The sequence below is a fragment of the Manis javanica genome, chromosome 12 (assembly GCF_040802235.1).
Source record: "Manis javanica isolate MJ-LG chromosome 12, MJ_LKY, whole genome shotgun sequence".
NCBI lineage: Eukaryota > Metazoa > Chordata > Mammalia > Pholidota > Manidae > Manis > Manis javanica.
The window spans coordinates 51,986,017-51,999,370 of record NC_133167.1 but is presented as its reverse complement, the minus strand read 5'-3'; the positions used below and the strand labels follow the sequence as shown (position 1 = coordinate 51,999,370).

General features: G+C 35.4%; 1 protein-coding gene across 8 annotated transcripts in view; it reads right to left on the bottom strand.

The window, feature by feature from the left end:
* PDE1A (phosphodiesterase 1A) overlaps positions 1-13,354 on the bottom strand; it is a 339,079-nt gene that overhangs the window by 192,581 nt on the left and 133,144 nt on the right. Inside the window, exon 1 of one of the 8 annotated variants that reach the window (XM_073218591.1) lies at positions 4,780-4,804. The exons of the other annotated variants lie outside the window; for them this stretch is intronic. Within the exon in view, the coding sequence (XP_073074692.1) occupies positions 4,780-4,793 (14 nt within the window). The 5' untranslated portion in view covers positions 4,794-4,804. Of the gene's footprint in view, positions 1-4,779; positions 4,805-13,354 lie in introns of those variants that run through there. 8 annotated transcript variants of the gene reach the window in all.

Here is a 13,354-nt window from a genome sequence, read left to right as displayed (position 1 = left end):
TGTAGACAACAGTTTGCATTGAACACCATGTCAGGAATTGTATTGGAAATTTTATTTTATTGTGTTTTTTTTTAATTAAGCATTTTACTTTTGAAAGGGTAATACAGGTAATTATGCAATGTTCTAAAGATATGAGAAGGTATACCATTAAAAAGTAAGTCTCTTTCCCATGGAAGGCACCTGAAAGTACCTCTACCTGGAGGGAAAGATGATAACTGTTTCTTATTCTATACTCTTCTAAAGGTGATCTATGCACATAAAAATATAGGCATATACGCATATTTAAATATGTTTACACAAAGGATAATTAAGTCTGATACCTGCTTTAAAAATAAGAAAATCAACTCAGATAATTTAAATGGCCATCCCACCATCACTCAGAGAATAAATGGCAGAACCTGCACTTGAGCTCCTATCTGTCTGACCTTAAAGCCCACACCAAGAAAATCTCAAGCATTTTACCCCTGACCTCTGAGAAAATTGATTTGTCTTCCAAGGAAGTACTTTTCCTTCACTAGTCAACTAGCTAAAAAGTAACCTATTAATACATTCTGTTCTTTTTCCAGAAATCATTTTGAAACAAAATCTAAGATAAAGGTTTGTAAAAGTAGATCTGTTATGGTTAAGTCCTCATCAGTGTCAGAAAAATAAAAAAAGAGGCCAACAAAAAACTGAGTTTTGCTTTTCCCTCTGGCCTAAATAAAATACCATTTAGTCAGAAAATGCTTGACTTAAATCCTGATAATGGATTTTTAAACTTTAATTTTGTTTACAGCTCCAGATATCCCTTTGATAAATAACTGGCTCCATCTCATTAATAACCTGAGAAGAGAGTATATACAGATGTTGCTACATAGTAAGCAATTTGTCTCACTTCAATTATTAATCTAATTTATAATAGTAAACTTAGAAATTAAGACTAAAACCTTTAGAATCTGTAGTCTAATAGCTAATTTGTGCTATGCCTCTTTATAACTCATATATTGTTTCAATATTAATGCACATGGATATCCATTTCATTTTGCTAAAATTATGTTTACTTCATTGTCTCCATGAATAACTTATTACTTCCTTTGCCTCTGATAGAATCATGGATTGGAAACTTTGTTAACTGTAACATGAATTTGGCCCTTGAAAAATTGCTTTTTACCCATAATGTAGTGAAACTTTCTCCAATACATATTAAGTGCCTAATTTAAAGTAGGTGTCATAAGGTAGATACTTTGGAATAGAATGAATAGGGCATGTTCTTCTTTCTCAAAGAGATTACCATCTGGTGGGAAAGACAGGCATGCATATAAATAATTATAATGCAAAGTAATTAAGAAAGAGATATAAACAAAGCACAATGGGAGTACAAAGTGGAAAGCATTGATTTAAACAGAATGGATCAGAAAGAGCTCCATGAAGGAGAAACATGAAAACTGAAAACTGAAAGATGTTTATAAAAGATGAGAGAAAAAGCATAAGAAAAGGCATAGAGTTATGCTGCCATATGGTCGTTTTTAAAGGAAGAAACAGGTATTTTTCTGGGGAAAAAAACTTCCATACCAGCCACAAATGAAATGATGCCTTTAGGTTGCTTATTATTCCTGGAGATTTGAAGACATTACTGAAATCGAACTACCTTATGCTTTGCTGATGTAAAGCCAACTAGTATGTTTGTTATTTATTTAGGATCTACTATTTAGCTGTAAATTCAAATATTTAAGAAAAATAATGTACCTGTTAAATTAAAGACTGGCTTTATATTCATTGCCTTGAAGAAGACAATATGAGCAAAGAAAAAGAAACAAAAAGCAGGAAGAGATCATTCTCTATTCTGTGTGTTTGTTAATAGGAATCTTCAGGAAGTCAAGAGGATTTTTAGTTACTTATAGTGAACAGGGAAAATGATCAGAGTCAAGAGGAAAGGAGGATCTAGGAAAGGTGAATGAGGCCAATGAACATGTACAGAAATACTTCAGTATTCCATCATCTCTGGTTTTGGGGGGCATACAGCACCTATATGAATTAGGCCAGACCACCTTTAGAGTTATGCCACAGATTCCCCAGAAAAGGTCTCCTCAGTTCTCACATGGCTGTGGAAATTTCTCCTCATTCTTCACTCATGTTCAGTTCCTTTTCCTCTCTTCAGCACATTTTACAGAGATACATAGATCATATCTATCCAACCAACTCTCAGGACTCCACATTCTGCCCATCCATTTCACTCCATTCCATTTCTCTAATCTAAAAAGCAGTCCTTGTTCACCATAGACCTGTATCTACTTACACTCTTGGTTGTAACCCTGGATCTCAGAATTTTACCCTGTGCCAGAGCTCCAGGCTACCTCACACCTGGGAGGGCTATTGAACCTTATTCTAAATTTTGAGTTCATATTATTCTCTACTTTTCCCAGCTAAACCAGATTGAGCCCACTGGTTTTATCTGTGAATAAAGGAAAGAATTCAAGACAGAAAAGGGTTTGCGAAGGAGGTGAGCCAGTTTGAATTCCTGTAAAAAGTGTTATTATAGCACCAAAATAACTAAAATAACTAATCTGTTCTGATAAATGGTATATTAATAGGCATCTCCAATAGGGAGGTAGGTAGAATAAAATGTCATTGCTATGGTGATTTTAGTCTCAGGAGGATTGAAAATGCCCCAAGAGAGTGTACAGACCAGACCTTTGACTGCTACGTTTATTTAGTCAAAAAGCTCTTTGTTGTGGGTGCCAGGAGTGGTATTTCAATATACTGACGTCTGGATTACAAAATGGAGCTCACTGAGGAAAAGGGAAGCCTCTGTGGGTGAATAATTCTATTTTTTTTAATGTCATAAGTCAACAGGATAAACATAGAATCTATCTGAAAAAGACACACTTTCCATTTCTCTTTGCCAAAATCACATGCTGACCTCCAACTGAGCCAGTACAGGTCAGTAAAGTAATATGGCCATTAAATCCTTGGGATCTTGACTACAACAACAAATTGAATGGAAAAGCTTTTCAGTGACAGGCATTTATATTTAGATTTTCTGTCATGCTTTTTGTTTTTCCTGGTCATAGACGACATTGATTGAATTTTTAGTAGTGTTTATACATTGAAAGGTACTTGAAATTTCTAACAACTATCAGTCTTCTCATTAGGAAGATTAAGATTTGTCAAATTGCATTCCTTTATAAAGCCACCGATGACCAGACATGCTACTTGATCTGAAAATTAAAACACACACACGCACACATACATTTAAAAGGAAAGATATTTAAAGTCTCTGGAGGGTAGCAGTAGGAGACTATTCTGTCATGCTGTGGTTATATAATAAAAGACTGGAATTTAAAGAGTTAATTGCTTTATCCCAATAGTGCCTGAACTATCTAAAAAACTGAGAGAATGCTCAAACTAGGATTAACACAAAAAAATTGTAACCATTTTACAGAGGTATGATTGACATACAAAAAGTTGTACATGTTTACTGTATACATGTGATGAGTTTGGAGATAAGAATGCTTCTATAAAACCATCACCACCATCTGTGCCATAAACACATTCTTCACTTCCAAAAGTTTCCTCCCTCCCTCTTTATTTACTAATTGTTTTGTGATAAAAATACTTCACATAAGATCTACCCTCTTAAAAAAATTTTAAGTATATAATGCAGACACTAATCTTTACAGTAGATCTCTAGGATTTATTCATCTTCATAACTGAAAGTTTGTAGGAGGATTAAAAAATATTTTTCTTAAAATCGAAGTAGAAATTCTTTTTGATAGTTTTAGTTCATCAGGTTCCATCTGGTTTCATATTTCAAAATAATAATTTGTTTAAACAACACAACTATGAGCCAGGCACTTACCTAAGTCCTTGGAATATGGGGATGAATTCACTCTGCTTTTTCATAGTTTAGTGACTTGCAATCAGAAATATAACATTTGAGCTAAGAACTATTACAGAGGTATAAACACAATTCCATAAGATAACTAAGGGGAAATAATTAACTCTGGATGAGCATAGAAGACAAAGGGAAGTAGAGCCCTAGGCAAAGTACAGCAGCAGGCCTATGAGAGGTCATGATATAATCCTGAAACCACACTAAAGAGCTGAAGAAAGATGGAGAGAAATGGCAGAAGACAAACTGAGAGGCACTGTGTGGGCCCAGGTTACTAGAAAATTGTGAAGGACACTGCAGACCAGTTTAAGTAAACTGTTTCTTATTCAATAGGTAATAGGGAGTCAACTGAAGCTTTTAAGTATAGAAATTAATATCAGATTTGGTTTTAAGGAAATTAGCGTGTAACAGAAAAGCTGAATCAGTCTAAAGAAACTATTAGCAGAGAAACTGTATAGAAATTTGCTAATATGAAAGAGACAGATAATAAATGAGCTAAATGTTCTATCATTGGACATTTATTTTTCTATTATTTTCCATCCTCTATCAATTCTTTGACAAAAGATAGGAATGCAGAGAATATCACTTATTTTAAATATTCTACAACTATTACATTTTGTAGGAAACGGCATTTGGCTGTTCTTCTCCAATTTACCAAAGTTTATGCAAAGTTTTCACTACTCCTATGAGGAATCTGTTTAAAGGTGTTTCAGAACTGCCACCAATTGATTGCCATAAGTCATTATTGACACAAAAAGAGATGAAAAAAATAACCAGACTCAATTAATAAGAGTACATTCCTCTTATACATCCATTTGTATTTAATTATGAAACACATTGCTTTAACCCCTCCAAGGACAGTTCTAATTCCTGAACTATATTCCATAGGGCATCTCCTACAATGTCACCTCATCCAATTCATTGCCAGTCACTGGAGCACAGGATTCTCATACTTGTGTGCAGGCCTTCACAAGCAACCAGGAGTCCACCCTGAAAATAGATCAGGTGCACTTAGGTCTGATGAATTCCAGGTTCATGCTTCTACAGGTGCTGGAGTGACACACAAGGCCCCCATTAGGGGCAGCTCTGGGGAAATTGAAAAAGGCATCTCCCCTTTCTACCAACCCATTGCCCCAACCTACAGTGAACAGGTGACCCCCAAGGGTCTTTTAAAATGGACTGTTTTGGCCCTAGCCTATGGCAGGGATAGTCGGTACCACATCCTGCTCCAAGATTTCCCCAGCCCCAGCCCCAATCCTCCTCACTCCAACATGCCTCCCCAGATCTCTTCCACTGTTGAAGGAGTCAGCTGAATTTGTGTCTCCTTTTCCTTCTACCCCCATTCAGTGAACATCTCTGGGTTGTCTCTCTTCACTCTCCGGAAGCAGCAATATCATGGAGCAGGGAAGGGAAAGGGAAAAGGAAGGCCAGGCAGGACCTGGGTCCCAGGGAATGGAAGAGTGGTGACCAGGAGGGTTGTGCTAGATGTGTCCATGAATGGCACATAGCTTCCAAACACCTGGCATAGGTGCCATTGTCCCATGGAGCTGCATTTACAAAATAGGAAATGAAGAATACATTTTGTAAGGCTCAAAAATGGAAACAGCATGGTTTTAAATCAAATGTGAGGCCCTTCTGAGTCCTGAGCACAGTAGACACACACACACATCACATACCATGAAGCAATTCCTAGAAACATACAAAAATGGCCATATGGGGGATCCTAAAATAGAAAATTCTTGTGGCAAATCCCTTATATGTCTTATATTTTGAGCAATATTTGCAATTATATTTGAAATACTCAAATCAGACAAAAGCATCTTTGAGGTGAAAAAGATGTTGTAAGAGACAATATCCCAGGAGAAGTGAATGACAGTGAAAAGAAAAAGTACCATGGCTTGGCCAAAAAGAGACCAGGACAGGAACATCTCTGAAAAGAAGGGAGCAGAAAAATAGCAAAAGCAGCAAGCAAGGGGTCAAATTCAAGGAGGTCAGCTAAGGTAAGAAGGAGCAGAAAAGTTCCAGAGCTCTTGTAAGTCCTTTGTGTGTCCTTAGAGAGAAAACATACAATACACATTTGTGAATTAAAGTTCCACAGCTCTGAGATTCATCCAAGAGAATACCTGAAAGATCGGTGGGTTCTCTGCTGAGCCACTCGCAGCGTTACGTTTCAGAGCGTGTGGTGACTGGAGCAGGTGAAGTCAGACATACCGACGATAACTACAGCCTCAGAGTTTGGAGACATTTCCCTGAAATCTGCCCCTGCCTGAGGGTGAAGTTCCAAGATCATACGAGTATCAATTGAAGTAAATATATGTAAAGGAAAACAGACCCTGACAGAGAAAGTAAATGGTGGTTATTATCTCCAGCAGAACAATCCACCCTCAGAAAGACAGATTTGGGGAAGAAGTGAATGCAGGACCCAGAGGCATGAATGTTTGTATTCCAGGTTTCTCAAGTGCGTTCAAGAGAGGCGTTCACAGACTCTAAGAGGACACATCCAGTTTTCTCTGGGGACTGCTCGGGCTGTGAGGTGGACATGACCGGATGTGAGCGAGAGCAGGGACCAGGGTTAGAGGCCCCCAGCAGGCAGATGGAAGGATGGTGCTGACTCCACCCCCACTACCATCAGTATCACCTTCACCTGCTGGCCCACCTTTCTGTCTTTACTCCTTGCCCTGTAACATTCTGAAGTCTAACTTTCCTTATCCCAAAAAATGACTCTGGTTGTTCTAACTCTGTAACTTGTATAGCCCTTTTATTTTTATGAATTGTGACATATTCACGCTGGCTTATATATAGTGAAGGATGGCCATTTTGCTTTTCCTTGTTTCAGCAATATCAATAGAAAACACACTGAGCAACAGAACATGTTCTTGGGATAATTTAAGGAGAAGGAAGAGCATTTGAGAAAGGCAGACATTTCTAGAGATTCTAGAAATGATTTCGTTAAACACTGACATCTAGGACTGCATGAATACTACAGAAAATTTTGCCCTTCACCTCACTATCTCTATAATTTAACCTGCTGTTTCTCACAGTCGTCATCAAAATTTCCAATTTTTTCAATAGCTGTAAATGCAAATAAGTGCTTAAATCTACTAATACATTATAACAATGGGCATAGTTAGGGATTGTTTCTAAACTTTTACTTTTTGCAGAATGTCTGAAACTGATTAAATCCAATTTCTAAAAGAATTAAGAAAGTTGTTGGGTGATTGACCAATCTGAAAGATATTTTAGGACCTGATTTGTCAAGTGGAGGGAAAACCAATATCAGTTTAGAATATAATAAAGTAAAGGAAACAGTAAATATGACATGAATGTAAAATCACAGATAAGATCCTCTCATCCCTGTTCTGTTGTGTGCATATAAACTTTATTGGACTCTACAAGTTTATTTTTTAAGGTTCTGAATCTGTCACATAATTATATAATGTTAATAATTTTCTTGATTCTAACATAGAAAATAATCTGGATTAAGAAAGTGAACTGGTAAATACATAATTTATCATATACATATTCACTCACATGCCCAAAAATATAAGAAATGTACTTACATACCTACCTAAAATAAGGTTACACATGTCAAAACACATACAATATCTACATATAAAGGTATTATGTTAGAGGGCCCTCCACGCATCTCTAGCAATCCTACATGTTGTGCTGGGCCTACCCAGGTTACGGGGCCAGAACTGCTTTTTACCCAGGCCATTTCTCAGGTAATGCCTGCAGTAAGTAGCCTTGAGAGTGAGACAATGTCCCTCTTCAGGTCAAACAACAGACCTGCCTTCTGTTTGCTATAAAAAGGTGGGTTCCCCAAGCTCAGTGTCCCTCAGCTGTGATGCAACGTCCCTATGTGGCAGTGTCCGTGTGAGTCCATGCTGTATTGTCCCTGTGGCATGTGGGGGCAAGGGGAGCTGAAGCACATGCTTGCAAGGCTCTGAGGAAAAAAGCTTTTTGCTTCTGACCCAGGAGTCATATGTCTTCTGCCAACATCTATGAGACAGTAATAGGCCTAATTATTAGCTTGTAAGTAGGGTCAAATATAATCTAAGACAAAAAGACTTATATATAAAATACTGAAACAATTAAAATGGAAAATTGAAATACTCTAACTTTACATTTCATCTCCAAGGAAAATGTAAAAAAGGAAATAAACTAAGGAAAAAAGGAAAGAAACCATTTCATAGACAACAATATAAAGATACTCAACTCACTGTAATGTTCATACTATTTAAACATGGTTAATTTTCCTTTTAATTGTGTGGGTGTTCTGCCCAATTGACAGCTGGACTAAAAGAGTTGCCTACAAGAGCTGACTCGCTATATGGCAGAGCGCACTTATTTTAGATAAGATTTTGTAAACAAAACACAGCTGCTGTATTTGGTTGAGCAGTGAATATATTTCATCTGAGTCAAGGAAACCATTTAGAAGCCAATCTGCTTCTTAAGTAAGAACTTTAAAACCATTTTTAAAAACTAGCAATTTAACCTAATGTATCTCAAATGTGTGAGGCATACATAAATAAAAATTCAGCACTTGGAGAGCACATTTCATCTGACCTGGGCCTAAGAGATCCAAAGAGATAACAACAAAGTCGTGATAGTTAAGAATGAACATCTGGATAGGCAAAGATGTACCTTGACAACTGTTATCTCAACTACATATGGAAAAGTCACATGTATTTTACACTTGGAAGCTAAAAAACAAATGCTTGCTAATGGCCCTAGTAACTCAGGCACATTGAGTTCAATTATGCTTCTATTTAGCTTGTTTTCTAAAAACTAATCAGTTAATTATTTAAACTGTCAGCATTTATCAATGGTAGCAGCCTAATTGCATTTTCTAAATCCAGAACTTTTTGGTGTGAAATGTATATTATGAAAACCAAATATACTATGGAATGCAAACATAGGCTCACTTACTGATTGATCTATATCTGAATATATATGTTCTAATCTTGCCTTTCTGATGTATAAATAAAAAACAGTTTACTAACTTGTTAATGTATTTGGTAAATAAATACACAAACCAAATCTGGAGAATAAGATAAGTAAAAGCCTTGTTTTAACTCACATGAATATTTAATATTAGCCCATCTTTCTCATACACACAAGAAACATAATTAAATGCAAATGAAATATATATGTGAATACTCTATTGCCAGTTATATCAATAGCTGAATTACACTAAAATAAGTATGGATTTTCCTATCTTTAAGACAGCAACATTTCCCCATCAACAGTTAAAAGTTAATTTCTAAATTTATCTTGGTACTTGTAGTATAGGGGAGATGATAAGTTTAAGTATATATAAATACATTGCAAAACTTTAGGCCAACAGGATTGTCATTTCAAAAAGTAAATTTTATTCTGATTTTTCTTGTTCTTATAAACTACATCTAGCTTTGAAAATAAGATTGTAACACTAACAAACATTCAAAAGAGTATTTCAATCATTTCTGAACAACTGGATTTTATGTCTACATATCTTATGTAGCTTTTATTAGAAGCATTTATCATCCTCATCTGAATTTTACATGTATCCATTAATACTAAAATCATTCCTATCAAATTCAAATTGCCTAAGGGATTTATTTCTTAAAAAACAATTTGATGGTAACTTTTTAAGGGTTTTAATTAAGGTAGAGTTTTGGCAGCAAAGCTGTTTCCATGACAACTCATGATTTCAGTGTAGTTTCTTCAATGTAATATTCAAAGTGAACAATTCTAATTGAGAAGACATTTAATGAAATGTTAGGCTTTTGATTTCAAATGACTCTCTCCTTTAAAATGTTTGCAATATTCTTAAGTTGCATCTAAGTTATAGGGATTTGGAGAGAAACTAAGTTTACCAAAAATTTTATAAGAGTTCTTCATATTCCAGGACAGGAAATTTGAGTTGGATAATACCTAACATGCAAGAGTTGCACAATTTGAAAACAACTGAGGGTCAGTTTGACTGTAACAAGAACTTTTAAACTACCCTGCTAACTGCTGATATTAAGAAACAATTGAATCATACAAAAATGCAAAGATATTTGACAAAATTGCTGAAATTTCAGAAATAGAAAACTTCAGGGAATTATTTGGTAGCACAATAAGCTACAGGCAAAAAGAAAAAAAAACAAGAAATCACATGGCTTTGAGGATGTAGACTATATTAAGCACATTTTTGCATATGTTTGAAAATGAAAAATACTACCTTAAGAATTGTTAACATTAATTTATAATTATTAATTTATTAATACTAAAATGGACGTTTCTCATTGACTTATTATCTAATCATTTTTATGATAAATGGTTCTTATTAAATTGATGGTTGAATGAGCTAATGAAGGAGAGAGAGCAAGGAGGAAATTTTAGAGAGAAATGAGAAAAAGAAGACCAGACAAAAGAGAGAAGAGAACTAGCAATCTAAGCACTTAGACACCATGAATACTTTGAACCATCCCTGAAATCAGTTTGAAAGGGTTCAGAACAAGCCTCCCCAAGATGTGTTGCTTTATCATGTGGATTATTTTGAACTGAAGGCAATAAAGACTCTGTGGGATCAATAAAAGGTTTTTCCCTCCCTTAACTACCCAGAAAAATCTAAATTGGGGTCTTTCCTAAAATAAAGGTTATAACCAAAGATAAGTATTATCCGAGTGACCCATCTCCAAGAAAGCAAACATCTGATTTCCAAACATCTGCATTTCTTACTGCCTGGTGAATCACCCTCTCCCCTCTGAAGCCCCAGGCCCCTACCCCATTTCTTACCCCCAGATGGCATATCTACCTCATTTTATCTTTCAGTCTCTAAACCTCTCATGAATGTGGGGGTCCTGTACACATTAAATTAAATCTGTTTTTCTCCTGTTAATCTGTCTCAAGTCCATTAGATTCTTAGCCAGCAAGAAGAACCCTGAAGGGTAGAGGAAAATTTCCACCCCCAAAAAAGACATCTTAAAGTATAATATGGAAAATGCTTAAAGGACAATATTACATGCATTACCACAAATTAATTGGCCTTTCTTTAGAATAGGAATTCAATCTACACTATTAAACTAAACTATAGTGGATTACACTGCCAACAAGACTTGAGAGTTGCAGAAAGTTTATTTCTGTGGTTATTAGGTCATTATGATTTAAATAATATCATTAGATAAATATCAAATCATGGCAAATTAACATTAATAACACCCTGGTGAAAAGACTTATGAGAAATTTGAATGTTTGTACAAAATATCTCTTGGTGTTTCCTGAAATTGAGATAACTCAAATTACAAAGACAAAAGTGCTAAATAATATTACTTTCAAATTCACACAGAAGATCCAATAACCACTCAAGAAAGTTTCTCCAAAGTTGTAGGAGTCTTTAACATGTTTCTGCATGTAGAGCTTTTCAAAACACTTGGCATTTGAAGATATGATAAATACTTAGACCACAGAGATTACTTCTTTCAACAGAGCCTCATAGTAAGGCTTTATTCAAAGTATAAGCAATAATCCCTAAGAATAAGAAAACATTATTAGTGTCTATTCTGTATTTTAGTTATTAAATTGCTTTGATGAAGTCTGAAATCAAGTAGCTTTACAGCTTTTTTATCTAAGTCACTTAGGTTCCAGATATGATTTTAATTCCAATTGTTCCATTATGCATTTCAAAGACAGCTGCATTGAGTTAAGCAAGTGCCTCAAAAAACTAAATTGAGTATTATTAGTAAATCATAAAATGTCTACATGAATTAGTAGATCATGAATACCAAGCAGTTTGTTCCAATGTGGTATTTGGCCCCACTGATGCCTGAGGCTCTAGAACTCTAGATGAAAGATGGAGGTGGATAGACAGTGGGCTCACCTTTCATTGAGATGAGCAATATTGCAGTTCTTTCTTCTAATAGATGGGCATTTGTTGGTTGCTTCTCAATCATTTCTTAGCTACTTGCATTTTTCCTCACAATTGTTTGAATTTCCCAGCTCTGCATTTTGGGTATGCACGACTCCACTATTCCACACTCAGATTTATCTTTTCAAAGATAGATCCAATTATGTCACCTTTTCATGTTAATCTTTTTTTTTTTTTTTTTTGAGAGAGCATCTCTCATATTTATTGATCAAATGGTTGTTAACAACAATAAAATTCTGTATAGGGGACTCAATGCACAATCATTAATCAACCCCAAGCCTAATTCTCATCATGTTAATCTTTTAATGGCTTTCTGGTGCTCATTGGTGCATGGGAAGCTATGGACAGCCTGATCCTAACCTTCCTTTCCAGATTCATCTCCCTCAACTCAGCCATTCCCTCCCTCCAGGACACCTTAACTAATCATCATTTCTTAGACCTGTTATATTTTCATACTGCCAGTCCTCTGCTCCTGCTCTTTCACATGTAAGTTTTCTAAAATCATAATATGCTTCCAGGTAACTTTCTCTTTAAAGTTTGTCTTGACTCACCTAATCAGAATTAAACTAGTCTCCTTTGCATTATCCTGCAGTGATGTTTTTCATCCCTTACCAATTCCACTTTCCAAGCACCATTATCTTTTTTCTTCTGTGCCTCCTCTAGCACTTTGCTCAGATACATGTCATACTATTTATTGCACTGTACTGTAGTATATCTCCATCTATATTTTGCTGTTTTCCTAATACACTATGAGTTTCCTGGGATATAGCAGGATATAGCAGGGATATTCACTTAATAGCGAACATTTGTTGAGGGCTTCCTAAGTGTGAGGCATGACTCTAATCACTTAACTTAACATGCATAAACCCATTTGATTCTCACACAACGCTAGGAGGTTGGACTATTATCACCCCAATGATAAAGGTGAGCAAACTAAGGCAGAGAGAAGTTAATTTCCTCAAGGCTTTATTTCTTGTTGTTGGAAGAATATCTGACTCCATAACCCTTGCTATTAACCAATTCGCGAGGTTTCCTTTTGTTCTTTTATTCTGTTCTCTCCTTCTTTCCTTCCTTCCTCTTTCTCTGTTGTTCCTTCTTTTTCTTTCTTTCTGTTTTTGACTTTCAGTGCCTATTACAGTTCCTAGTATGTAGCTCTGCACATTTCTTGAGCAAATTAAGTAACATTGAACACACATGAGTGGGTTTTGGAAAAAGGTAGCACAGTGCCTTCCCAAACAAATTCTTAAATAGTTTAATAAATCTAAGTTAAATCCTACATAAACAATTCTGTTTCCTTAGTTTGAAACTGGTGATAACCAGGATCCATTTGAAGCAAAATTTAAGTACACTCTTTCAGAGCACACTAACTCATTTAATTGAGGTTTTTTTTAAAAAAAAAAAAGCCATACAAAAATGAGCATGTGAAAACTTGTAATAAATAATGGCAAAAAATCCCTCTATCCTTGAAGGGTTTTACTGAGTGACTTTGCAACATAAAACTGTTTTTAGAGATGACAAATTTACAAGCTTTCAGTTGACACATCAAAGATTAATGTAAATGACTTTTTCAGTTTAATATCAAGTTT